Raw genomic sequence first — 24,977 nt, 5'->3', positions numbered from 1 at the left:
TCTAATCCAGAGCCTGGAGGAATAGCCAGGTCTATAATAACTTCCCAGACAGCATTGTGATAGAATCCATTTGCATATTGTTCCAGAAGGCAGGTACCATAACAGAGAAGGCACTATCCTGGGTACCACAAGATGACTTCACAACATGTCCACTCCTATCTATCCATTCTTATAGAACATAATGCAATCTAGAGTTTTATGTGCTCATAGCAGCAATAATCATGATAGTGAATTCTTAAAAGTATCAAATGAAATTCTCAGTACTAAATTCAATTTACAGATCTATTAGTAGCATACATTCCATGAAGCACCTGCCATTTTTTAAGGAAATGGCAGGAGCTTCATGGAATCAACAGTATTTTAATGAAAGGATAACACATAGATGCTTCTATAAACAGTTGCACTAAAACTTATTATGACAATATAAGAGTAACTTGCACACACACACAGTTTGTCCATCAATTCTTGGAATAAGAGATCAAGAGTGGTATGCATTCATCTCCTACAGGTATAACTGAAATTGTCCCATTTCCACCCACCCACCCACTGATGTTTTAAGTATAGTTCCAGGACTACTATTAACTGAAGTAAAAAGTTAAATAACTACCCCACTTAGATCCTTGATTGCTAGCCAAATTTATTTTGTGTTAATATTTCAAATTATATAAGAATTTTGACTTTAGTTGCCCAAATTAGTTAATTTACTAGAAAGAGTGTGTACTTATCATTTTTTGTTTAATAGCCTCTCCTTACTCCAGCATTATTTTTGTAGCATTCTTCTCAATTGAAAGCTGGTAAAACTCAGATCATAGATAATGGATTTATTGAACAGTACATTAAAATGTAGCAGATTTATAACCTTGGTTATGTAATTTTTATTAGGAATGCTCAGATTAAATCTAAAAGACGTAAAACAAAGGATAACTATTTGTAAACATAAATGTCATCTTCAGAAATTACATGTAATGTTCTTACAAGTTTATACTTACCGGTACTTTTGAAATGCTATTTGTATACCCAGTGTTAATGAGAGGCCAAACATGGAAATATTCCATATTTAATGAGGCTAATCTTTATGTAATTACTTTTTTTGAAGTAACTACAGAAGTTTATACTACAAGCTTATTGCCACTATTTGTTTAGTATGTTCTTCGCCTTTTTTCTTGATAGCTCGTCAAATATTTACATGAAAGGAATATGAGAAGGGAAAGGAGTTATATGAGGGCACAGTTTAAGACTCTGAAGAAATGCATGGTACCTACAGTCAAAAAGTTGCCTCTGTCACTCTATTTTTCCCTTTGGAATCCTCACTCCTAGTGAGGAAGAAGCAGTGATTTTGACTTCAGTAAAAGGCAAGATGTGGGTTAGCTTCCTTTCATTTTACTCTCATTTGGATTAGAGTATTGAATATTTCATAATGATTGAAGTGAGCATTCTGGCTGACTTTGTCTAGATTAGTTAAGTCTGTTAAGTATTTGGATAGAAGACCATTAGAAAATTCCTGGGGAGTTGGCGGTAGTGAATGTATTGCTGTCAAGAAAATGTTATGGCTTTGCTTATGCAGTTAGCAGAAATCAGACTTGACTTGAGAGCATTTTTTAATCTTTTGAAGCATATACACTGTTAGTAAAAGTCATACTACTCAATGGAATTTACTAGAATGCATCGGCTATTAAGCATTCTATAAGCTATCTCTTTTCTTTCCTTCTTTGTCCAACATCATTTCCTTTTGTTTCATCTCCATCCTATTCTATTTCATGTCCATAATTTTTCTTTCCTGTTTCTGCTAGCCTTTCCACTCATTCTGTCTTCACTGTTTCTTGTTTCTTACTGTTTCGGTTGATGTATATATGTGTAAATATATACAGTATGCATGTGTATGTAATGTATGTATGTATATGTGCTTTGCATGTGTGTGTGTGTGTGTGTGTGTGTGTGTGTGTGTGTGTGTGTGTAGAAAGAGAGACATAGAAACAGAGAGATACTATAGATAGTAGCTGGATAGCATAGTGGTTAGAGTGCCACACTTAGATGTGGGAGACCAGAGTTTGACTCCCAGCTGGTACCTACATTTACAAGTACAGTTCCTTTGCAAAGATCTCCGAATACTTCACCTGTTTACCTTATATAAGGTACAAACTAAGGGAGTCATGCCAGCTCAGACATCACCAGGATTAACGAAGTCTGTGCAAGATATTGGGGAACCAGGACAATCTGACAGGCTACTGGAACAAGTCATAGATGCATGAGACAAAAGATTTGGAATTGATGGAATGCTACTGCAACAATAGACTTAATGAATGGGGATATATGAAATATATAAGGGAACTATGAATGGACAGAAGACCTACATCCACACTAACTTATAAACAGTTACCCAATACTTCAACTGGTTGAAGTATTCAATTTGGCTAGTTACCCAATATTTCAACTGCTGTCACAACTTGAATCAGACCAACTACATATTACATCCGGGACTCAAGAAAATCCCGAAGAACAACTGGATGTGCAGCCAACACCTAAAGCGGGAATGTTACTGCCACCCCTTCTATTACAGAGCACAGCAGCTGATACAAGGCATAAGACCATGGATAAATTAGCTATAGTCAGTCCTCAAGACTCATTATTGAGGCTGTTTGGAACAGTACCATCAGTACCATCAGTAGCATGCTAGAAGATGTCAGTAGAGCCTTCATGGCAACCCCTACTACCACCATAATTCAATGAACTGGTGTACAGCAATTTTGGAGATGCTTGATTACGCAATCAAGAAAAACAGCAATACACAAAATCAGAATCAGAGAAAGAGAAGGTATGTTGGAGGCAAGGATAAAGTCAACAGAGAGAGAGGTTAATCAGCTGGTGGAACTACAGAAGAGTGTAGGCCTCAGCTACTGAAAAAAAGAGGAGGGCTGACTTCATCATTCAGCCATAGGGTCTGCTAAACAAAAGCTCAAAGCACTGAGACTAGGCTAAGAAGATACACTAGAGAATCAGAGGCCAAGTTGATAAAATGACCTGTTTTCTCAAGAACTATCTAAGGTGTACTCCCAACTGCAGTGTAACAACATGTGAACAGCAATGCCACCAAGAGCAGAAACTGAATAGTCTGCTGAATAGCAGACCACAGCAATTTTCCAGAACAGGAACCAGTCACCATCATCCAACACTGGGTCAAAACATGAAAATCTAGAGAGCACCTGGCCCAGATGTGATTCACATTACTGGCTAAAGAAACTAACAGCAATGCAAGAATGTCTAGTTTGCATAGATGAGCCAGCTACTAGCAACCTAGACTGGCTAGCACAAGGAAGCAGTACTGTCCAACTGTAGGTCAATAACCTGCCTCCCCACAACATGGAAAGTCCTACTAGGCATTATAGACAGACATTGTGGGATCATATGTGCCAGTTCATGAGTACACAGAGGTTCAAAACACCGGTTGCTCATACATAGAGGTCTAAAGAGATGGAAGGTCTGACCAAACCACGAGTGGTAGTAGATAAGGACCAGAAGGTAGCAGTGGTGACGACTATAGTGGTGCGAAACAACATCAGGAAGAAGATGTTTTCGAAGGTGAAAAAGTACTAGGCCCTGAAGGAGAAACTAGATGATGTGGAAAGTAACAATCAGAGTGGTCCCACTGGTGGTAGGAGCAGTTAGAGCTGTAATTCCTAAAGTGGCTTCAGCAGAGCTTAAGAACAACACCAGAGTGCAGGGCTACCATAGGAACAGCTAAGATACTACGCAGAACCCTCAAACTCTCAGGCCAATTTTAGAGGATCTGAGATTGAGAAAGACCTGTGCCATCCATAGGGGTGAGAATTTTGTATATGTTTAATGTCAGGTTCCAAATCAGGATAAGAAAATAAATTGCAGACAACAGGGTGGATGTTGTTCTAAAGTTTTATCTTCCTAAATTCGCACGCTCCTACACCCAGTGAATATTACACCCAGTGAAATATTGTCAGCTCTAACCTTATCGTGCTTCCCCTCCCCCCCATTTTAAACCTAGTGCTACTCCTCCCCCAGATTCCACCCCAAATCCCTTTGCTGATTGGAGGGCTCCAGCTGCCTTCCTCCGGCCAGTAATTCAGTGCAATTAGTCCTGGTTCGTTGGGGCCATTCCGATCGGGATAGGTCTGGTAAGCCTCCATTAATGCTGGCTAACGCAGCCAGCACCTCATCCACGCAAGTCTCTATGCAGGAGGGGGCAAGTGATGGCAAGGCAAGATATCCAGGCAGGAATGTGGGCTCAACACTCTGTCTCCCTCCATTCCCACCAGAATGACAGCCCCGACGACGTGGGTTGACATTTAATGTAATTAACTTTTTTGGAGGAGTATCTTAAATCCAGCATTGTCCTTTAGAAAAATTGAATATCTCATACTGGTTTTTAATAAAAGTAATCATTATTACTATGTACATACCTATTACATGGTACATAATCCAAATTCTGATTCCAAAAATGATATCTGTGGCCAGTTAGACACACACAAGAGTAATACGTCACTCTAGGAGTCAGTAACAAGCCTGTCAAAGCTGTAGAGCATGGTTGTCCAACCTTTTGCTTTGCCTGAGTGACATTGCGTGAAGAAGAATTGTCTTGGATTGCATATAAAACATATAATATAGTTAATATTTATAAATTGCATAATGTTAAAAGTTTATGATCTTGTAGGACCGCATTACTAGCTATCCAGGGCCACATGTGGCCTGGGGGTTGGACACGCTTATGATACATAACTTGATACATAACAATAAATATCTACCAGATAGATATTCAAACTGCAAGGATATTTGAACATATGGAGCAGTGTTTGCAAATCTTTTCAGCACCAAGTGCCGAAAAGGGAGCACATGCAGGGGAGCACCAGAAACTGGAAGAGCAGTTCTCTGGTGTGCACGCACATGAGCGCTTGAAACCGGAAGAGCAGTTCCCCGGCACGCATGTGCAGGCCAGGAAGCTGAACTTCTGGTTTCCAACATGCGCATGTGCGCTGGCCAGCTGGTCTTTGCGTGCACATTTGTGCCAGAAACCAGAAGACCATGTGACTGGCATGCATGTGCACACTGGAAACTGGAAGCTCAGCTTCCCGGCGCATGCATGCATACCAGGGAACTGCTCTTCGTTTTTTGCACTCCCGCACGCGAATACATGCTCCCATTTCAGCACTCGGTGCTGAAAAGGTTCGCCAACACTGCTCTATATGCGCCATAGGTTTGCCATCACACATATAGAGTCATAAGCTTAACATTATACTGGAGAGCATAACATTATACTGGGGCTCACTCAATATACTTTACATTACAGTACATACTGAGGTCATTTAGCTGAATTAGTCTATAGTATAGCTACATTTCTTTATCTTTTTTTTATTATTATGAGGCATTTGAAAGAAAAATAGAAATAATATAAATAAATGAACAAGAAAAATGCAATAAAGTGCAAATGAACAAACAAAAAAATTTAAAATGTTACAGATATAGTTTTTTAAATATATTAATAGTTGTCATGAACAGCTGAATATATTACATTGTTTAAAAAGATTAAAAATTGCTGTTAAGATTTAAGTTAAACATGATGGTCAACATAATATAAATCACTGATAAGATTATGTGCTATAGTACATTCAATCAATATTGCTAAACGTATGTATTCTGTAAACCTGAAATCACAGAGAAATCCAACCAATAGATAATTGTATAAATTCAATTATACAGTAATTAATATTATCAATAATAATAATTATTTATTAAGTTGTAGTTAAGGAATGGTTTCCAGTTTATGGTATACCTCTATTTCAAGGGGCTCCCTTGGTAACAAGAGTATTCATGTAGGTTGAGTCAGTGTACTGGGAATCTGAATGGGAATCTTGAAAGGCTAATATGAATTGATTTTGTCCAGGTTCCAAAAAGTTTAGGAACTTTTTGACAGTCTTAACTAAGTAATTTGAGATCTCATTCACAGAATTATTGGAAATATTGGTGGAAGTTACCTATATTAATAGGATATCTAGTGAAGTTTTTGATTTTGGATTTAAATACATGTACAGGTAGACCTTGAGTTATAACCATTTGTTTAGTGACCATTCAAAGTTAGAACAGTACTGAAAAAGGTGACATGACTGTTTTTTTTAACACTTATGACCATTGCAATATCCCCATAGTCATGTGATCAAATTTTGCAAACTTTACAGTTGCAATGTCCTGGGGTCACGTAATCACTTTTTGCAAGCTTCTGACGAGCAAACTCAGTGGGGAAGCCAGATTCACTTAACAACCATGTTACTAACTTAACAACTGCAGCAATTCACTTAATAACTGTAGCAAGAAAGATTATAAAATGGGACAAAACTCACTTAACAACTGTCTTGCTTGGCACTGGAAAATTTGGGCTCAATTGTCATAAATTGAGACGTACCTGTATACAAGGCAAGTTTGTCATTCACGTACACGCCTAGAATTTCTGTTCTTTCTCTTATTACAGTACTAACATTCTTTCAGTCATCTTTATATTTGTTATACTAGATATGGCTATTGGTGTTTGTGAACTCTATGCCAGCACAGGATGAGATATTATCCCCCCAAAAATACTTGTTTCTTCAATGTGGAATTACCTCAGCTCAGACTTAATTCCATAGGATTAGGGGATTCATTGGTAAAATCATCAGCAATCAGACTTCTTGGCTTACTAAATTAGTTATGAGAAATAAATGGAAAACACAATCTGGTTTATTTGCATAGTTTATGTAGATTGCAGAATTTAGTTTTCCTTGACAAAAACGTTTGAGTTGTAATGTAAGGAACATACTCTTCTTATGACTGATGTCTTCTTTCAAGTGCCAGAAAATAAGGAACTCTATAAAATATTATTTTCATTTTGGGGCCATTTTGAGAGAGCAGTGCAGTAATTCTTTTTAAAAAGGAGAACATTACCTGCCAGCATATTGGTCTTTTAAAGACTATATTTGATGTTACAATTTCCATGTATCAACTGCTGCTGCTTGTCTTTTTCCTGAACTATCCTTGTGCTGATTAAAACCCCATTAGGATTAAGTGGTAAATAATTTGAAAATGTGAAATTTACAGTCAATCAGGATTAAGTGCATGATGATATCAGTGGAGGCTATAAGATTTCAGTAGAAAACTGAAAACAATAAAGAAGAAATCAGTATGAGTTAAAATAATATCCTTTTTAAAGGCTCTGCCCAAGTCTGTAGAATTGAATTTGTTTTGACTACAAAAATTATTACTCAAAATATGAGTACTTTCAACTTAGTCGTAATTGCAATACATTTTGATTGCATATGCTCTTTTCTTTTCAACTAGTCTGGCCTGGATAACTTAGCTTTCCAGAAGACAATTGCCCTATATGTGTGGGGATGTTCATTTCTGGGAATTCTACAAGTTAAAATCCACATATCTGAATTGACTCCAAGATGGAGGAAACAAGGATATCTGTTCAAATAAAAAATTGGCCTTGTTCTTACCATGTTTCTGAACTGCATTTCTAGCTTCAGTACTCTCTAGGTGATAACTGGATACAATCATAGTTTCTCTGTAATGTGTCATGATACATAGAATGAATAAATATTTGGTTATTGTCAAAGAATCAGAATTTTAAAAAACTAATATTTAACTTTTGGTTAGTATAGTTTGAAAACAAAGTTTTCCACTTTGCATTCACTGCCTGCCTATGAATATTATAATTAACAGGCATGAATTGCAATCAGGAGCCAAAAGATTTTAAATAAATGCCCTCTACAGTGGTCTCAGTTTTTGATTTCAATTAATATGGGGCAAAGTAGTGAATCAAATAAAATGTTACTATTGTCCATATTTAGGCCAGTGATTTTTTTCACTAAACAGCAACAGCATTTCCTATCACTATTATAGCTGTAAATATTTGTGGATGAATTGCACAATAAATAAAATTATGCATGATTAAATGCCTACCCCACCTAATATATTCCTTATGTTGAGAATATAACATCCTGAATTCTCAGCCATACCAGCTAGGATTCCTGGAAGTTTTCCTGATGTTAATAAAAGCAATACACTACACACATAGTCATGAATGGGACATGAATTGAAAGCGCTGCATGGATGGTACCCCAAACTTGGTATTAAATGGAATTAATAAATGGAAATGGGTATTATACTGTCTACAGTATAATATAGACAATCATTAGGAATGAGGATGGAGCTAAGTATGTGTTATTCATTATTTCTTTGTAGCCTTTTTATCCAGTTCTTGAATAAAAAGTCCAGTCAACACTAAAGACATCAAAGAGAAGGAAAATGGGTTGTAGAAGGAAGAGAGAGTAAAGCAGAGCTTGGTTTTCTTTTCCCAGTATGATAACCTTATCCAATATATATGTAATGGCAGAGGAGTAATAGATTTACAATACACATAGGTTTTGCTACAAGAAAAGATGAATTGGCCTAACTCTATGAATGCTAAAAGTTGATCAAAATATTTGGCATAATTTATTGTGCCATTACTAGTAATACGATAAATAGTTCTAGAAATTGTATCTTTTGATTTGTAGAGAGAAAATTCTCCATTTACCAATCTAATATCACTAGGTGTAGCCTATACAAATTTCATGTTTTGTCTAACAGTCTTATCAGAAATGTGAAAATAATTTTCCAATATAGTGAAGTTCCACACCCATATTTTACATCTATTTTACAATGTGTAATTATAGGATACATTCCCTGTCTTGAACTATATAGACGGATTTATAATCTGTGCGTACATAGGTGACTAGGCCCTTGAAGACAAATTTTAATAACATACAGTATTTCTCTGTGAAAAATCTGACATGCAGCAACAGGGGCTTTACAGAAAGGACATAATGCATATATGTAAGGTTCTTTTATTTATAAAAGGCATAATTCCATTCCTAATTGCATAAATGATTAATCCCATTGTAATCAGTGGTGCTTCTACCTACATAAATCTACTTTGTCTCAGGTGGCGATCCTATAATTTGAACTAAGGATAATTATTTTCAATCTTACATAGAAATTGTGTGTTGCTTATGAAAGCAGTCTGACAGCTGATATTGATGGATCTATCAATCATGTTAACAAGGTATATTAAAATGTAAAAGGAACTGATTTGTAACGTATACATGCATTCTGAATTAGTTAATATTAGATGCACAAATGGATTGGATTGTACCCTACTTATAGAATAATTTTGCCTGGTAGTAGGTTTGATTTCTATATTAACAAATGCTACTAATCTGCTAGTTAAACTTGTAAGAGTTGATTTACATTTATCTCAGCAGGCATTAGTTAAACAAAAGACAGCAAAGAAATTCAGCAATAAAGAAAACTCTGAACTAAGTACTGATCAAGATATTGAGAACATAGCCAAAAATGAGCCAAGAAGAGTTAAAATATTTGATGGAGGGTGAGTGGTTTTTTTCCCCTAAAAGTGCTATAACTTTTATTGATTATTTTGAACTGAAATTTGATTATTTCACCCTCTGTTTTTGTGAAATAGAATTTGTATTGCATTATGCAGAATTGATTTTTTGTGCATTATGCACAATTTCTAGCAAATTTGGTAAACAGTTTTTGGGGTAGATCTTAGATAACAGGCATCTGAGTCTATTGTAGCCAAGCAGAAACATTTGACAGTTTGAATGTATTATGCTGTTTCTCATAGTCATTATGGGTGCATGAAGTCACAAAACATGAATTTTCAGGGAAGCAAATTCATGAGGTTAAAGGAAATGTACCTTGGTGAAAAATAAAATAAAAGGCCTAACTTAGAGCACAAAACTGTAACGGGGCAGTACAGAAGTCACATTCCAGTGTTCAAAATCACATGTTGCCCCAAAACAAACTATTTATTTAGTTAAAAATACACTGTGATTTTCAACACACACACACACACACACACACACACACACACACACACACACACACACACACACAGAACTTGCAAGCAAAACATCCCACTGTGCTTTCTCTTCAATAATCTAGGACAGTACTTTTCTACTTGGCAACTTTTAGATGTGTGGGAAATCTGACTGAGGAATTCTAGGAGTTGATATCCACACATCTCAGTTGCCAAGTTTGCAAAACAGTGCTCTAGGACGTTTCCTGGCACTCCAAATTTATCATCCCTCCCCCCCTTTTTTTTTAACCAGACTGTAGGGCTGCTTTCTCACATTTTCAAATTGTAATTTTTAAAAAATGAACTTTTAAAACATTGCAACATCAGAGTTGATGAGCTGATTTCTATTTCAGGTGTTTTCCAAATTTCATGCCTAACATTTATTCCCATAATACTATTGCTCACATTAGAATATTTTCTGTCCCATTTAAACTAGATATAAATCAAATGAAGAATATGTCTATGTTCGTGGGAGAGGAAGAGGAAAATATATATGTGAAGAATGTGGGATACGCTGTAAAAAGCCCAGTATGTTGAAGAAACATATTCGCACGCATACAGATGTCCGGCCATATCATTGCAATTATTGCAATTTTTCCTTCAAGACTAAAGGTAGTTCAGTTGTGGATCATTGTTTTGGGTCCCCTCCATCCGCAGGATGCTTTAGCAGATACTTTTCTGCTTGACATGTCAGATTTAAATTAATACATGATGAAGGTTTTCTGTAAATTATGTAGACTTTATAAATGATAAACTATAGAGAATATAGAGATATTTGCAATTTTTAAAACTGTTGCTTCAGGATTTAAAAAGTTGTTATAAAACTATGATAACTTCAAAAGAATTTATAATGGGCCATGTGTACTACTTAAGTATGAATAAGACTTTCCTTGCCTGCCAAAATATCCAGGAGGAATTTTGGGTACAGAAGAATCTGCCCCTTTTGAGAACACATCCTGTATATAATTGGTCATACAGCCATTTATCAGGCAGACATACTCTACAATGGTATTGATTTTGCAATTTTCATTCTTGCAATTAATTCAGGCTTGGCTCAGTATTACAAAATATAATTGTGCTGATTTGGGTAAGCTACTGTTTCTTCTGCTTTTTATAAGGAGTTACTGTAGTCAAGAATGTATAAGAAAAATGTAAGAACATTTTGAATACATTTGATCGTCCAAAACAGTGAATCATTATCTGTGAACCAATAATTAGCACTGTGTGTTAGGGGCATGCTGGTATCTATTTGTTTTGCCGTAAGTCTAGATAGTTAAAAAAGAAATTAACCTTTTTGTAAATTATATAAAAGTGAGATGACATTCACATCAGAGCTTTTGTGTAATTCTGCTCCCTCATAGCATTTAACATTAACAAACTGGTTCATTTTATTGCTTATTTTAATTAAAGGAAATGCAAATATAAAGTTCAAATTTTATGAAACTATAGAAGAACTATTGCATGATATTATAAAATTGGTTCTTTTAATTATGTCAAGGCTTGTTACAACTTTAAATAAATCTAATCATTGTACAGTATAAGAAGCACTGGAAAAAAATTAATAAAATGGCAAATTTCAGAAAATCAGCAACAGTCTGGGTTACTTTCCTTTAAAAGTCTCCTTCAAATCAAGCTCAGCTCCTGGTATCTTCAAAGATAGATATAATTTTCTTGACAACAGTGTAGAAATAGGTAGCCATTGCCTTTTTAACCACTGTTATATTTTATAGGTCTTATTTTGCTTAGTCTAGGACTATCAAAAATGATGTTAAAATCCTTGGGAGCAAAAGTAATTTATTGACTTCCTATAAGTTTCTATAATTTATTATAAAGCTATCACAAACCAAAGCATCCTGTATGATATGTGACAACTGGCATGTTTATGGTCACAATCCTGTACTGCTGGACATTCAACTATAAAAGTAAAACAGTACATTATTGGTTTTATTTTTATTTTAGGAAATTTAACAAAACATATGAAGTCCAAAGCGCATAGCAAGAAGTGTATGGATTTGGGAGTCTCAGTGGGATTAATAGATGATCAAGATCTAGAAGACTATGGTAAAGATTTTCATAATTCTTAAAATTTCAATTGTATATTTGTGGTTGTGATATTTCTCTTTCTCTGCTCAGGCCTCCTATTCAGCTGCTTTCATGGAAGCAGGCAATTCATTTAGGATTCACATGCATCTCAAATGGTACACTTGTGAAATTTAATTTACTCACCAAATTTCTTTTAGTAATAACATTGGAAAAAGATTTTGAAAACTCACAAGTCTCCATTTAATTCAATTCATTTAATTCTGACTGATCTAAACAATAAGATCATCCTAATTTGAGTCATAGGATAGAGCATATTAGATAGAGCATGTTTTTATCCACTGAGGTATATAATACATTTAATTAGGAGTCTCACAAAAGAGGATCCATATAAATGTTTATAAGCTACCCGAGAATTGCATCTGGACAAGATGGATGGCACATAAATCCAATAAAATAAAATAAATAAATAAACAAATTGCAAAATTTATACACAGGGATTCAAAAGGGGAGATTATTGTTTAAATAGACCCCGTGAATTAGAATCTAAAGCAAAATTTCCTAATTTGGATCCCCCCAATGTATTAGACCAGTGATGGCTAACCTTTTCTGGAACGAGTGGCCAAAGCGTGGACACCCCCCCCCGTGCATACATGCCCCCCGTTTGCACCCTGCACATGTGCATCCAGCCCCCCATGCATGCATGTGCCCTGCATATGTGCGTGCGGCCCTCATGTGCCATGTGTATACACAGCAGAGATCAAAAGACCAGCTGGCCGGTGGAAGGCGCATGCGCGGCAAAGCTGAACTGGGGTGATGGCTCACGTGCCCACAAAGAGGGCACTGCATGCCATAGGTTCGCTATCACGGTATTAGACTAAAACTTCTAACATTTAATGGTGGATGTTTATTACATCCAGTATATATGGATATATATATTTATCCAGTATATATATGTTTAAAAAACATATATATTTAAAAAACAGTTTAAAAAACTCTTGTATGCTATCCCTTTATATTCAGTTACTGCAATTCTATGTCGGTCATGCCTCTACAATAACTTTGCCACCCCGTTGCTCTTCAACTGGTCTTCAACTGACAAAATTCCAAATTATATAGTTTGACAATTAGGGAAAGGCTATCAGGCTGGGGAAAGGTATTATGTAGAATCTGAAAATACTGCACTTTGGTAAGTATATATCATATATTTAGATCTGAATATGTTAATTTACACCTCCAAATCTCAGAAAGATGCACCCATTGTCCAAAATCTACCAGCAAATATGAAGGCTTAGCTTATGTATTCTGCAAAAGAATACATAATATGCTTAATAATACATAATAAAGAGATGATAGAATTGTGATTCACTGGAAAAGAATGAATTAAACGGCTGCAAACCTAGAGTTTAAGATTTTATTTATTTATTTATTTAATAAATTGAGATGACCGCCCATCTCATAAACATGACTCTAGCCAACTAACAATTAAAACCAGAGTAAAAACAATAAAAAGCACAGAAATTAAAAGTAGCAGAACAACAACTGAGAACACTCATAACACTCATATTCAAAATGCTGCCTATCAAACTGAGAAATCCCAAAATCAGTGAAAAGGCAAGGAGCATGGTAGCTTGCGTGGTTAGAACGCTGGCTTGGAGGTTAGCAAGGCCGCATTTGAGATCCAAGTGCTGCTGTGGGATGTCTGCTCCTTTGCTCCAGCTCCTGCTGGGGACATGAAAGGAGCCCCCAGCTGGGCATCCCCCAGGGAACGGTGATGTTCCCAGCTGATCCTTTCAACCCAAGGCGCACCAAGCACCAAGGCGCTTCTGACCCGAGTGCGATGTGAGTGAAAAGGCCCAAGCCATTGTTACAGAAATGGTGAATTCTACTTTATCTCTTCCTTGCCATTATTTTGGACATTTGAAGATGCAATAATAAGACAATTTAATCTCTGCTCTGCTTTTATACTTTTAGGTATTGTTTGCCATCCAGTATCACTAGGTTGAAATGCTTTAATTAATTACAAGTTTTGAATAGTTTAGAACCTTTAACGTTTTTCAATCTTTAAAAACCAGAGAGCATTCTATTTAGTAAAATATGTGCTGTGTATTTGTGGGGTAAACCTCTTCCCAGAATATCTAAGGATAGTTTTTGGATACCTGTAGTCCTTGACTTATGATCGGTTGCTTAGCAACCATTCAAAGTTACAATGGATCTGCAAAAAAATACTTATACTCAGATTTGAAATTCTGACATCACCCCCACCCCTGCGGTCATGTAGTCACATTTGGACATTTAGCAATTGAAACACATTTACAGTCATTTCTAGCATCCCACGGTCATGTGACCACAATTTACAACTTTTTTTGCTGGAAACTGTCATTCTAGATCAAAACCCTGAAGCTTCTTAGGTTCATGAGCTAAAATATTACAGATATTTTTAGAAAATTGATAGGCATGACAACAGAACATGATGGTCTCAATCTGGCCAATGAGATTCTAAGTTATAGGTAGACTGATTTTTGTGGTTGTCTGGATTATAGCCTGTATTGTAGTGAACATAATTGCACTTTAAATTATTTAAAGCATTTAGAATTCTACAGTTCTTCCTCAGCATAAATTATGAATTTGTTAATAGTATTATTCTGTTAAATATACTGATTATTTTTCCTAGTCTTTTTTCATTATTTCTTACCTGTTTCATAAGAATTGACAGAAAAACATTAAGGCTAATGCTCAGATAGAAATTTAAGCCACTCTATTAGCTATTCTTCATCGCTGAATGTCTCTTATTTGGTTTTCCTATATTTTAAAGCAGAAGAATAAATTTGAGATTGGACAGTTTTTGAGTGAAAGGAGGAACTAGAATGTATCTTTTTTAGAAAAGCTATTGTTGGTCAACAAGAATTTGGGAACTTTCCATTATAGTTGTCATATAGTTTCAATTTGGTTTTATGAGACCTGATTAATTATTGAGAGGATTTAGAACAGCAGGATTGGTAGATTGTGTGATTGTGTGATGTTTTCTGGTTTCAGATTCGCTATCATTTGGGTATTAGTAAATACCACTTAGTTTCCCTTTTATGTTCCCAATCACCCTTCCATCTTTCATCTCCTAAAGAATGTTCTTCCCACCCAAAATATAAGGTTAATATGTTTGGAATGCTGGCTTCTGAGCTAAGCTGTCAGGCCAGGTGAACCATTCAACGTGATATAGTACAACTTAGGCGTATCATTTGCTTGCCCAAGCTTTCATTGCACATTCCTTTTAGATAACAAATGCCCAATCCCAAATTCATTTGTTTGGAAGAGGTTTCTGCTGAATTCCATGGAATTTCTATAAAAGTATATCCTGGACTAGTTTCAGGTCACTCACAATTTGATCTGAACTTCAGAAATGTTTAAAATGTGACTCTTCTCAAAAAATTTAATTGATACAAATATGTTTGGAAATATTAGCAAAGATTAATACTATTTAAATTTCTGCAGAAGAAATTGCAGCATAATTTATCAAACAGTTTCCCACCAAGATATTTATTTATGTGGTAAAATCTATATATTTTCTAGCTTATGGTTGCTGACAACAGCCCCTCCAACAGTAGGGAACTATTTGAATAATACTTTAAACCAGGGGTGAAATCTACTTACCTTCTTTACCGGTTCAGAAGCACATGTGCACACCTTTTGTGCATGCGCAAAACCAGGAAGTAATGACATCCAGGTGGCGATTGCTACCAAATCGCTGAACCACAGGGAAAAATCGCTACTGGATCAGGCAATCCGGTCTGATCCGGGAGCATTTCACCCCTGCTTTAAACTGCTTAAAAAAAAGAAAAAGGAGCTTGACAGCTAGTAAGCAGTATTATTTCAGGATAAATTTTAAATCTCTGATGCTTTTAAGTTGCTCCAATATGAGCTTCCCCAATGAATGTCAGTATTAGAAAGAAAAAATAAAAATAAAACAGATATAAATATAATTCAAATTTTCAGACGTTTAAAATGTAAGCAAGGAAATATGTAAAACTAAAAGTATGATAATTACAAATTAGTATAAAACATCTTTTCTGCACAGAAAGGGATTTTTCATTGTGAAAACTTAATATGGGCTAGATGAAAACCTTTCCATCATATGTTTTATATAGAAATAATATTAACATTTATTTAAATTTGGTATTGCTATACTTTGTTTATAGCTTTATGTCTCATAAGGAAAGTGGTTTTTTTCACTACTATAAGTGGTAAATTAATGAATGTGTTATGCATATGGTATTCTACACATAAAAAAAATAAAATATTTGGATCTTTGCACAAAGATTCATTGTTAGTTTCAATAATAGTCATATTTTATCAAACTATAGTTGAAATTTCCTTGAGAGTTGTAAATCTTCAATGATTTATATTTTTTAAATTTAATAGTAATTAAATCACAATATAAATAGCTTGGTTGAAGTAGAAAAACATTAGGTACAGTACAGAAACAACAGTTATCTTATTCAATATTATATCATTTCTTCAACATTTATCATTTTCATCAACTCTAATGTTTAAAGTTAGTGTGGATGACGTTAAAAAGCCTTTTAGTGAAGCTCCGAAGAAGTATTTTATTAGGGAAAAGGGAAGACCACATAACCCTAACCACATTATTAACAACTGCTTCAGACCTTACTAATAAAGCTTTTAGCAAGGTAAGCATCTCCCATTAGTTGTTACTCAGTACTGGAGCATGTAGAGGGAATAATCTATTTTCAAAAGCAACTGTTTCTTGATTATTTGTATTGTTAAATGTTTGCATTAATCACTATAATGATTCATATGATTCAGTTTCAGAATGAATTTTAGAGCAATCAACAGCAGTTCCTCAATTGTTTAGAATCTACAGTATATTTTTTCTCCCAGGTTGATCACTGAGAGTTTAACAACAGTATTGTTTATTACAGGTAGTTCTAAGGTTTATGACCACTGATTCAGAAATAATAGGCAAACATAAAATCACTAATTTTTGTGTGAGAGCAGAATTTTGTCAAGCAGAATACAAAATAAAATCAAAAGAACAATTAGTGGCAGAGGGATATAATTGCTAATGGTTTTCTTATTTATAGTTATTAAAAAGGTTTAAATTAAACAAAAGAGTATGCTTTTGAATGGAAGACTGTTTCAAGACTAAGCTTGAAATAAAATTGTGTACAAATGGTGAACATGGACTTGCTAAAATACATAAACTTTTATTGAGATTTGAAATAAAAGTAGAAGAAATGATAAAAGTGGGCTAATTTTTTTGATTATAATATACAGTGCAACAATGGTGGAAAGGATTAAAATTTACACTACATTATAATCTTAAAGAGAATTTTTATAAAATGCATATTTCACCAGAGAAATCGTCTTGAATGTACAAAGGCACTTCACATTTACATTGGAAATGTGTACAACGAAAAGAGATATTTTATCATGCTTGCTGAATGAGGAAGACTTAGGACTGATCCTCAGAGTTCTGGCTGTTGCAAGGACCCTGCTGTCATGTTATCGAAGTCTGGGCACTTGGTGCCTAGTTAATGATTATGATAAATTACAGCAAGCTGCAGTCTTGTGATTGCAATTTCTATTGTTTTCTGCCAGCTTTCCAAAGGTAAAATCAATAGAGAAGTCAGAAGTTGCTCCCACCATTTTGTCACCCCTCCTCCACTCTCTGTAGCAAATGCCTGTGGCACTCCCTGCCACTCCATGGCACTGCCCAATAGCTCATGCTTTGTAGCACCAGCATGTGGCAAACCCCTGTCTGGCTGTATTAGCTCCCGCAGCCTGATTTCCTGATTTCTGCCCCATCCTCATTGAGGTCACATGAAATTCTAGCTTAATGTCCCACATAGTCCTGGGGTTACAATAGCAACCAGAATTGCTAGCGCTAAGTGATGTGGTCACTTTACAACTGCATCATTTAGGAATGGAAATTCTGGTAACCTGAGGACTTCCTGAACAGAGTCCAAATCTCAACTTGACCATAGAATTTACTTGGTGATTTTGGCTCAGTCATTCTTTCTCTCAGCCAAGTAGCCTCATAAGTTAGGAGAGATACCCTCTTCGTATGTCATGCCTTGAGATATTAGGGTAAAGGCAGTGTATAAGTTTAAAAAAAAGCGTATATATTATATGGATCTTTACATTATTTTAAACTCAAAAGAGCCTGTTTTCATCTTTTACCTGGAAAGATATATAGAGTATCATGATCTCTTAAACTAGAATGACCTATCTGTATTCTATGTCAATAACATAGATTGATAGACAGCTGCTATGAAAAATGTGCATATACCACAGATTTTTACTTTGGTCCATAAACATCCCTCTTCCTCCCATTTTTCATTTGACCCAAGGCCTGAATCTAAACCTCCAAGTCTAATGAAAAACCAGCTTTTAAAAATTGAGGTAAAATGGATAAGATTTTCAAGAATAGCAATCTATTAGCAGTCAAAAAGCAGTCAAAAAGTGGGCTGCGAAAATATATACAGACCCCCTCATATCCTGAACAAACTGTTTCAACTCCTACCCTCAAAACGACACTATAGAGCACTGCACACCAGAACAACTAGACACAAGAACAGGTTTTTCCCGAACGCCATCACTCTGCTAAACAAATAATTCTATTCGCAAATGGAATTATTTTTGGGCAGTGGAAGAACTTATTTGATTAAATAAATAAACCATGATCCTTGAATGAAAAAGTAGATTAAAAAATCAAATAAATTATAATAAATAAGAAAAAGCCAATGAAGGAGTCAATTTGCTGGATTATTAAAAATATCATGAGCTTCTGCACTGAAAAAGACTACCATGGTTATCCCTCTGAAAACTATTTAAGAGATGGTTGCTATCCATTTGTTACACTGCATAAACTTTGCTTTCATAGGATTTTATTAAATCTTAGTAATGTCTTAGTGACCCTACATATGGTTAGTTGATTAAAACTGAAATGCGATGTGCTGTATCTGAGGGGATATGTTGCATGTCTGAATATTCCCCCTTAGTTTTTTTTAAAAAAGTCTGAATGCATCTTCCATCTTCCACCTTCTACCAGTTATGGAATCAACCACTCTAAAGTCCTTCAGTCCAAGATGCTACTTTTTGGCTGGGGGGAGGGAGGTTTCATATGGATTTCTGCATATACTTCCCATTTACTTGCATGAAGTTAATGTTCAGAAAAAGAAAGTAAATGCAATGCAAAGAATCTCCTCTGAACTGCTGGGCTGTTAGATGGGAATTTAATTTTGTTCTCTTTCACAGGTGAAAAGCAACGGCTAAATTATGAACAGTCTGGATTTGATCCAGAGGATTCAGATGGGCCAGAAGATGAAGACAATGATAACGAAGATGATGATGAAGATAGCCAAACGGAATCAGTTTTATCTGCTACTCCCTCTGTTTCAGCCAGTCCACAGCATCATCCCTCAAGAAATGCTTCTCATGAGGTTTCAAGTGCTGATGAAGAAAGTAGAGTTTTGGACTGTTTTGCTGGGGTTCACACAGACTCTGTGGATGGCCTGCCAAAAGCACTTCTCACAAAAATGACAGTACTTAGTACAGTGCAGTTGGACTGCAGGAACTCAGGGCCACCAGTATCAACTATTTCCAGAGAAGCAAAAAAGGAAAGCATGCAAGACAGAGCAACAAGCACAGAGCCTGCTCTGTCTTCAGAAACGTTTCATCGGTCACCAAGTCATCAAATGTATGTGGATTTCCCAGGTACAAAAGAAGTCTTAGGAAGCACCACTCCTTCTATTAGTACTACAGCAACTTTGAAGGTGAGGAGAAAGGTTTGTTTTTTTTTAATTCCAGAATTTATTGCAGGGAAAGCAGGCAGTGCTTGTTGTTTTATTGGCAAAATTATGCTTTTCTTGGAAATAGATATTAACCATGCTGCTCTGGGCATTTACAAAAAAATGAGTCACTACAAAATTGGAAAATTAGATTGCATGTTGTGCACCTTTGGTGCAACAAAATGTATAGGATTTATTTTTGAAAATGTTACCCTGATATAACTTGCATCCATACTCTTAATGGCTGAATTGAGGAGAATGGGAGTTACCAAGTATTACCCATCAGATGTACAGAAATTCTTGTTTCCAATTTTTCTGCATAACCTGCTTGAGGAATTTGAAAATGTAGGATTAAAGAATCATAGTTTCAATATTCACATTAAAGTTGCTTTTGTGTAGTCCAGCTGAGGACTACGATGCATATCACATCCTGGACTTGCTATATTCTACTACCTGGATGTGAATGATTTTGAATTGGGGAAAACAGTGGTGTGTGTGTGTTCATTTCTGTTATGGTTTAAAGCAGAAATCAGTTCTTTCTGCAAAGTAGTGGATCAATTAAAATCAGTCTGAAGTATTCCAATTACTTTGAGCATCACTGCTGTTTGCATCTAAACTTTAACCATGGAATGATGTACAGAAGAGGACTAAAGATGTGTTTGCCAAACACTGCAGGCTAAGCCCACTTAGTTCCCTGGTTTTCAGGAGGAACTGAAAAACATTTGATATTTCATGGTAACTGTGATTAGAATTACAGAAGTTCATTATTTTACTTATTTTGTGGCAGTATTAATAATAGCAAGCTTCGGGAAAAAGTATAAAGTTAAATATTGATTTTTAAATATGATGTACTAATGGTTGATTAATCCTTTTTGGTTTTTTAGTTTATGTATTAATGGTTAATTATGTTGTTGATTATCTTTTAAATTTTAAAAATTGGAGGGAGGAATAATGAAGGGGGGAAATTTAGAAACTTAAAAAATGTAGAAATTTAATTAGTGAATATCTAAGGTTTATTTTTTGTTATGAGATTTCAAAATAAGAAACCAAGAATGGAAGATTATTATTATTTTTTTTTTTGGCTTTGCAGTTGTTCTATTCATGGTTTAAATTGATTATGTTTTAGGTGTTATAACTACTGAGGGGGAAAAAGTATAAAGTTGAATATTGATTTTTAAATATGATGTATTAATGGTTGATTAATCTTTTTTGGTTTTCTAGTTAATGTACTAATGGTTAATTATAAAAATGTAGAAATTTAATTAGTGAATGTCTAAGGTTTATTTTTTGTTATGAGATTTCAAAATATCTGAACTTTGAGAAAAATAGGAGGGGGAAAAATGTTTTTAGGTTTGAATGTTTAAGATTTGTTAATGGTTTTAAAATTCTTAGAGTTATTGGATTACATGTTACTTTGTGTTTATATAAAGGGAGGTTGATGAAATTGTAAAAGGGGAGTTAAGGGGTCTTGGGAGTTATTAAATCTTGCAGTTAGCTAGTTTATTTTAGCGAATGTTTGGTGAAATCTATGCCCTGTTTTTGTTCTGGGAAGTGGGGGGTGGTAAGGAGGGGTTGAAGATTGAGTTTACCAAATTGATTTTTTTTTCTTTTTTTCTGATGATAGTATGAATGATTGTTTATATTGTATACTTGTTTGATCAGAAAATAAAAACTTTTTTATTAAAAAAAAAATAATAGCAAGCTTCTACGTTAAGTTCTCTGTAATGCTATCTAGTCCGGCTTTATATCAGATTTGGTTATTGTGAACTCACAGCCACTATGTTGGATGAATTGTCAACCATATTTCTTGGCTTTGGTCCATTTTGGATTTTAACAGCATTTGAAAGAGATTAAGCACCTCCTCAACTCACTTAGACATGTGTTTTGCCGCCCTCTTCAAGATAACAAATCTTGCAGATCCTTCTTAAGAAGCCTTCTTTGGACTTTGAATACAAAAAAATTGTCACCCGGTTGTTAATGTCCATTTTAGCAAGATGGTTTAAAACAAGGCTATATCCTATATTTGTGTATAATTCAATGTTATCACAGGGCCAATTTATTTCTCAAATAGATTTTATCCATCAGATAATTTCAGTCAGAATTGGTGAATTCCAAGTCCCCTCAATTAAATGTCATCCATTGGGATCCAGGAAACATGCCCTTATTGTTGTGGTGCTACACTCTTTGGATGAAATTTCTCAAGAGATCCATGTGGTTCCCACCCTGATGATGTTTTATAACTTGGCTGCTCTTCAAGGCCCTAGGGTAGGGTGATCATAGAGGATCTTCAGTTATTTTTATGGAATGTGGCTTGCTTGGACATAGATGAACATTTTCTTATTGTTTTCTATTTTTCTTAAATTAAGCTGCCCAGAGTTGTTCTGAAGTCAGGTCACCTCTAAATTTAATAAATAAAGTATTGTCATTATTATTATTGATTAAATTGGTTACTGAGCCCTGCTTGGCCTGATTTTAACATTAAAATGTTTATTTTCAGTTGCCCAATGCCATCCAAACTGAAAATAAACATTTTAATGTTACATGTTTTGCTCAGTTCCATAGCATTTTCCACCTTGGATCTGCAGTTGCCTGTAGAGAAGCCAACTTCATTCAAATTACCTCATCAGAGAGAGATTTAATTGAAGTGCTCATGTTGTGATTGTTTTGGTTTCTGAATGCCTGAACAGCACTACAATCTTGACCCAGGTTGTCACTGGTACCAGTGGAAATATCATAAGATTATTTTTAACACCACTGCAAGGCCATATAGCCTGGATAATTCTTCAGAAAAATAATATGTCCTAGTTAATGTTGTAACTTTTTCACTAAGAATTTAGAATATTGAGAGCTTTAAATAGAGTTCAGTCATGTGTCAATTGTAGAAACACAGAGGATATTTTGGGATTCTAAAAATTAATTTGAAATAAAATCACCTGGAACTCCACCCTTGTTTTTAGTCTAAAACATTGAAGAACTGAAACTCGAGTCTCAATTAAATCAAATTCTATGCATTTAAGAAGGAATTAGCAGATGCATATTTCAGAATTATTACTGTAACCACCTCTCATGCTTTCTCTTTTCTTGGGCAGAGCACAGCTTCTACTGGACTTCCTTCTCTACCCATAGACCAGAGTACACAAACTACAGTTGTTGTTCCTTCAGTGGCATCCCCTTTTGCAGAGACACAAGAGCCAAAGCATGGAGAACACCAACAGACCATGAAATTAGGACCTCCCCAGACTCATCTGTTTAGTCACCTCCCCTTGCATTCTCAACAACAAACCAAGAGTCCCTATGGAGTGGTTCCAGTGGGGGGGATCCACGTGGTACCTGCTGGCTTAGCCACCTACTCTACTTTTCTACCCATTCCAGCTGGGCCAGTGCAACTCACTATTCCTGCTGTCAGCGTGATCCACAGAACTACAAGTGCTCTTGGCGATCCAGCCTGTGCGATCTCCAGCACTGCAAATCACCTTGGTATAGCAGAAGTGAACAGCATGGTTCCTTGTATCCCTATAGGCCAAATTAATGTGCCAGGCATCCACAGTCTGAGTGCACCAGCCCTGCAGCCTCTTCCATCCCTGAGCATGGAAACAGTGAATATCGTAGGCCTGGCTGGCACCAGCCTAGCACCACAGATGCATCATTCGGGATTAACGCTCAATGCCGTAGGGTTACAAGTGTTGACTGCAAAACCTTCCTCTCAGCGCACCTCTAGTCCTCAGGCACACATTCCGGGCCTGCAAATATTAAACATAGCACTGCCAACTTTAGCTTCTCCAGTGAGCCCTAAGACTGCAGATGATCAGAGGATTGTAGAACCACCAGCCTCCGGAAATAACACTTGTGAAACGTTCCAAGTCCAGGGTTCTGGAAGCTTAGCTACTCCGGACCCTGCTCAAATTGCCAGTGCTCTATCTTCTCAGAAGGCACCTGCCGACAAGCGGTACAGCATCGAAAATCGATTGGAAGTGGGCCCTGCAAGGGACTATCGACGACGTGATATCCCGGATAATCCGGACTCTGAAAGTTCTGACTCAGAGAGTCCCAAAAAACCAAAGTGCAATATTAGTGCTGTTCAGGTGGGACAGCCTTCTGGGTCGGAGCCTCCTGCAAAAGTGAATTCAGACATTTTATCCAGTTCCCCCAGACATCAGATGGTCCCTCAGGATAAAGAATTCCATCGGCCAAAAAGGCTGCCGAAAGTCGACTTGAGCGATGGCAGCAGTGATGATGAGGACAGACTAGTAATTGCAACCTAGGGTGTTTTGGTTTCATGTTGGGTTGTGTGTGGGGTTACGGGTGTTTTGTTTTGTGTGTATGTTTTTTTTAAAGTAACACTTACTAGGTTTCTTTGCAAACCTCCCTTTTACTTAAAGCACATATTTTCTGACACAAACTCATTACTAATCTTCGTGCAATCATGAACTCTTGACCAATAATTGTTGTTTCTTGTCAGCTCCGGCCATTTTTTTGTACATGTTGTATAGACAATTGTGCCTTTTTTGTGTTTTATGTTTAGAAAACTGTACAGATTGTCAAAATTATATATTATATGTACATTAAACCTGAGTAGTTACTTTTGTTTCGTAAGTAAATAAATCTTATGTCAAATGAAATGATTAAATTATATGTTGCACTGTTAAATGTAGATTTTTATGGCTGTGGGGCGAAGTTTGTATGTACAGATTCAGTTATGTACAACTCCATATTTATTGTACCCATATTAGTCTGGGGAGGGAGGGAAAAAGTTCTGTCCATTTTTCTCATGTATGACATTAGTTTTACACTTAAAACAAAAATCCCGTATCTGTGTTATTGAACTATTTCAGTAAAATTTTTGTTTACTGACTTTACTACTGGCTTAAGTTGTACCTCTTTCTAAATGAACCAACAAGAAAGAACAACTCTGTTCTGTTCTGTTCTGTGATGATGATGATAAAAACATTAAAATTGTAAATACATTGCTAATAACTTCTTCCTTGTTCCTCTCTATCCTATCCAATTAGTTTCTTAGAAGAGTTACTGGAAAAGTGATATATTTCTTTGTTTAGCAGTATTGTAAAGAGAACTTCCAGAATGCGGAGTTTTTTCATGTTTCAATAGATTTTTTTTTAATATTCTCAAAAAACAACTTCTCTTTTTTTGTTAAAGTCCTTTATTAAAAGAAAAAACAAAAATGAAGGAAGGCTCATGCTATTTCTTGTTAG

General features: G+C 35.7%; 1 protein-coding gene across 1 annotated transcript; it reads left to right on the top strand.

Moving 5' to 3' along the window:
* Nucleotides 1-1,334: 1,334 nt before the first annotated feature.
* On the top strand, nt 1,335-24,681 carry HIVEP1 (HIVEP zinc finger 1). The gene is made up of 6 exons (XM_070940707.1): nt 1,335-1,359; nt 9,300-9,427; nt 10,356-10,531; nt 11,879-11,980; nt 19,235-19,752; nt 22,857-24,681. The coding sequence occupies exons 3-6, from the start codon at nt 10,450-10,452 to the stop codon at nt 24,027-24,029; spliced, it is 1,875 nt and encodes a 624-aa protein (XP_070796808.1). The 5' UTR covers nt 1,335-1,359; nt 9,300-9,427; nt 10,356-10,449; the 3' UTR covers nt 24,030-24,681.
* The last annotated feature ends 296 nt before the right edge of the window (nt 24,682-24,977 follow it).

The sequence above is a fragment of the Pituophis catenifer genome, unplaced genomic scaffold (assembly GCF_029215685.1).
Source record: "Pituophis catenifer annectens isolate HBS135680 unplaced genomic scaffold, rPitCat1.0.hap2 SCAF_3, whole genome shotgun sequence".
In the NCBI taxonomy this organism is placed as follows: Eukaryota; Metazoa; Chordata; class Lepidosauria; order Squamata; family Colubridae; genus Pituophis; species Pituophis catenifer.
The sequence above is the reverse complement of the archived record's forward strand: the minus strand, read 5'-3'. Positions and strand labels throughout refer to the sequence as shown.

Bases quoted from the DNA above. Each gene is read 5' to 3' on its own strand.
- HIVEP1 (XM_070940707.1), top strand. From the start codon at position 10,450: ATGTTGAAGAAACATATTCGCACGCATACAGATGTCCGGCCATATCAT. The intron at 11,981-19,234 runs GTAAAGATTTTC...TCTCTTTCACAG, and splicing joins TCAAGATCTAGAAGACTATG to GTGAAAAGCAACGGCTAAAT. The intron at 19,753-22,856 runs GTGAGGAGAAAG...TTTCTTGGGCAG, and splicing joins GTACTACAGCAACTTTGAAG to AGCACAGCTTCTACTGGACT.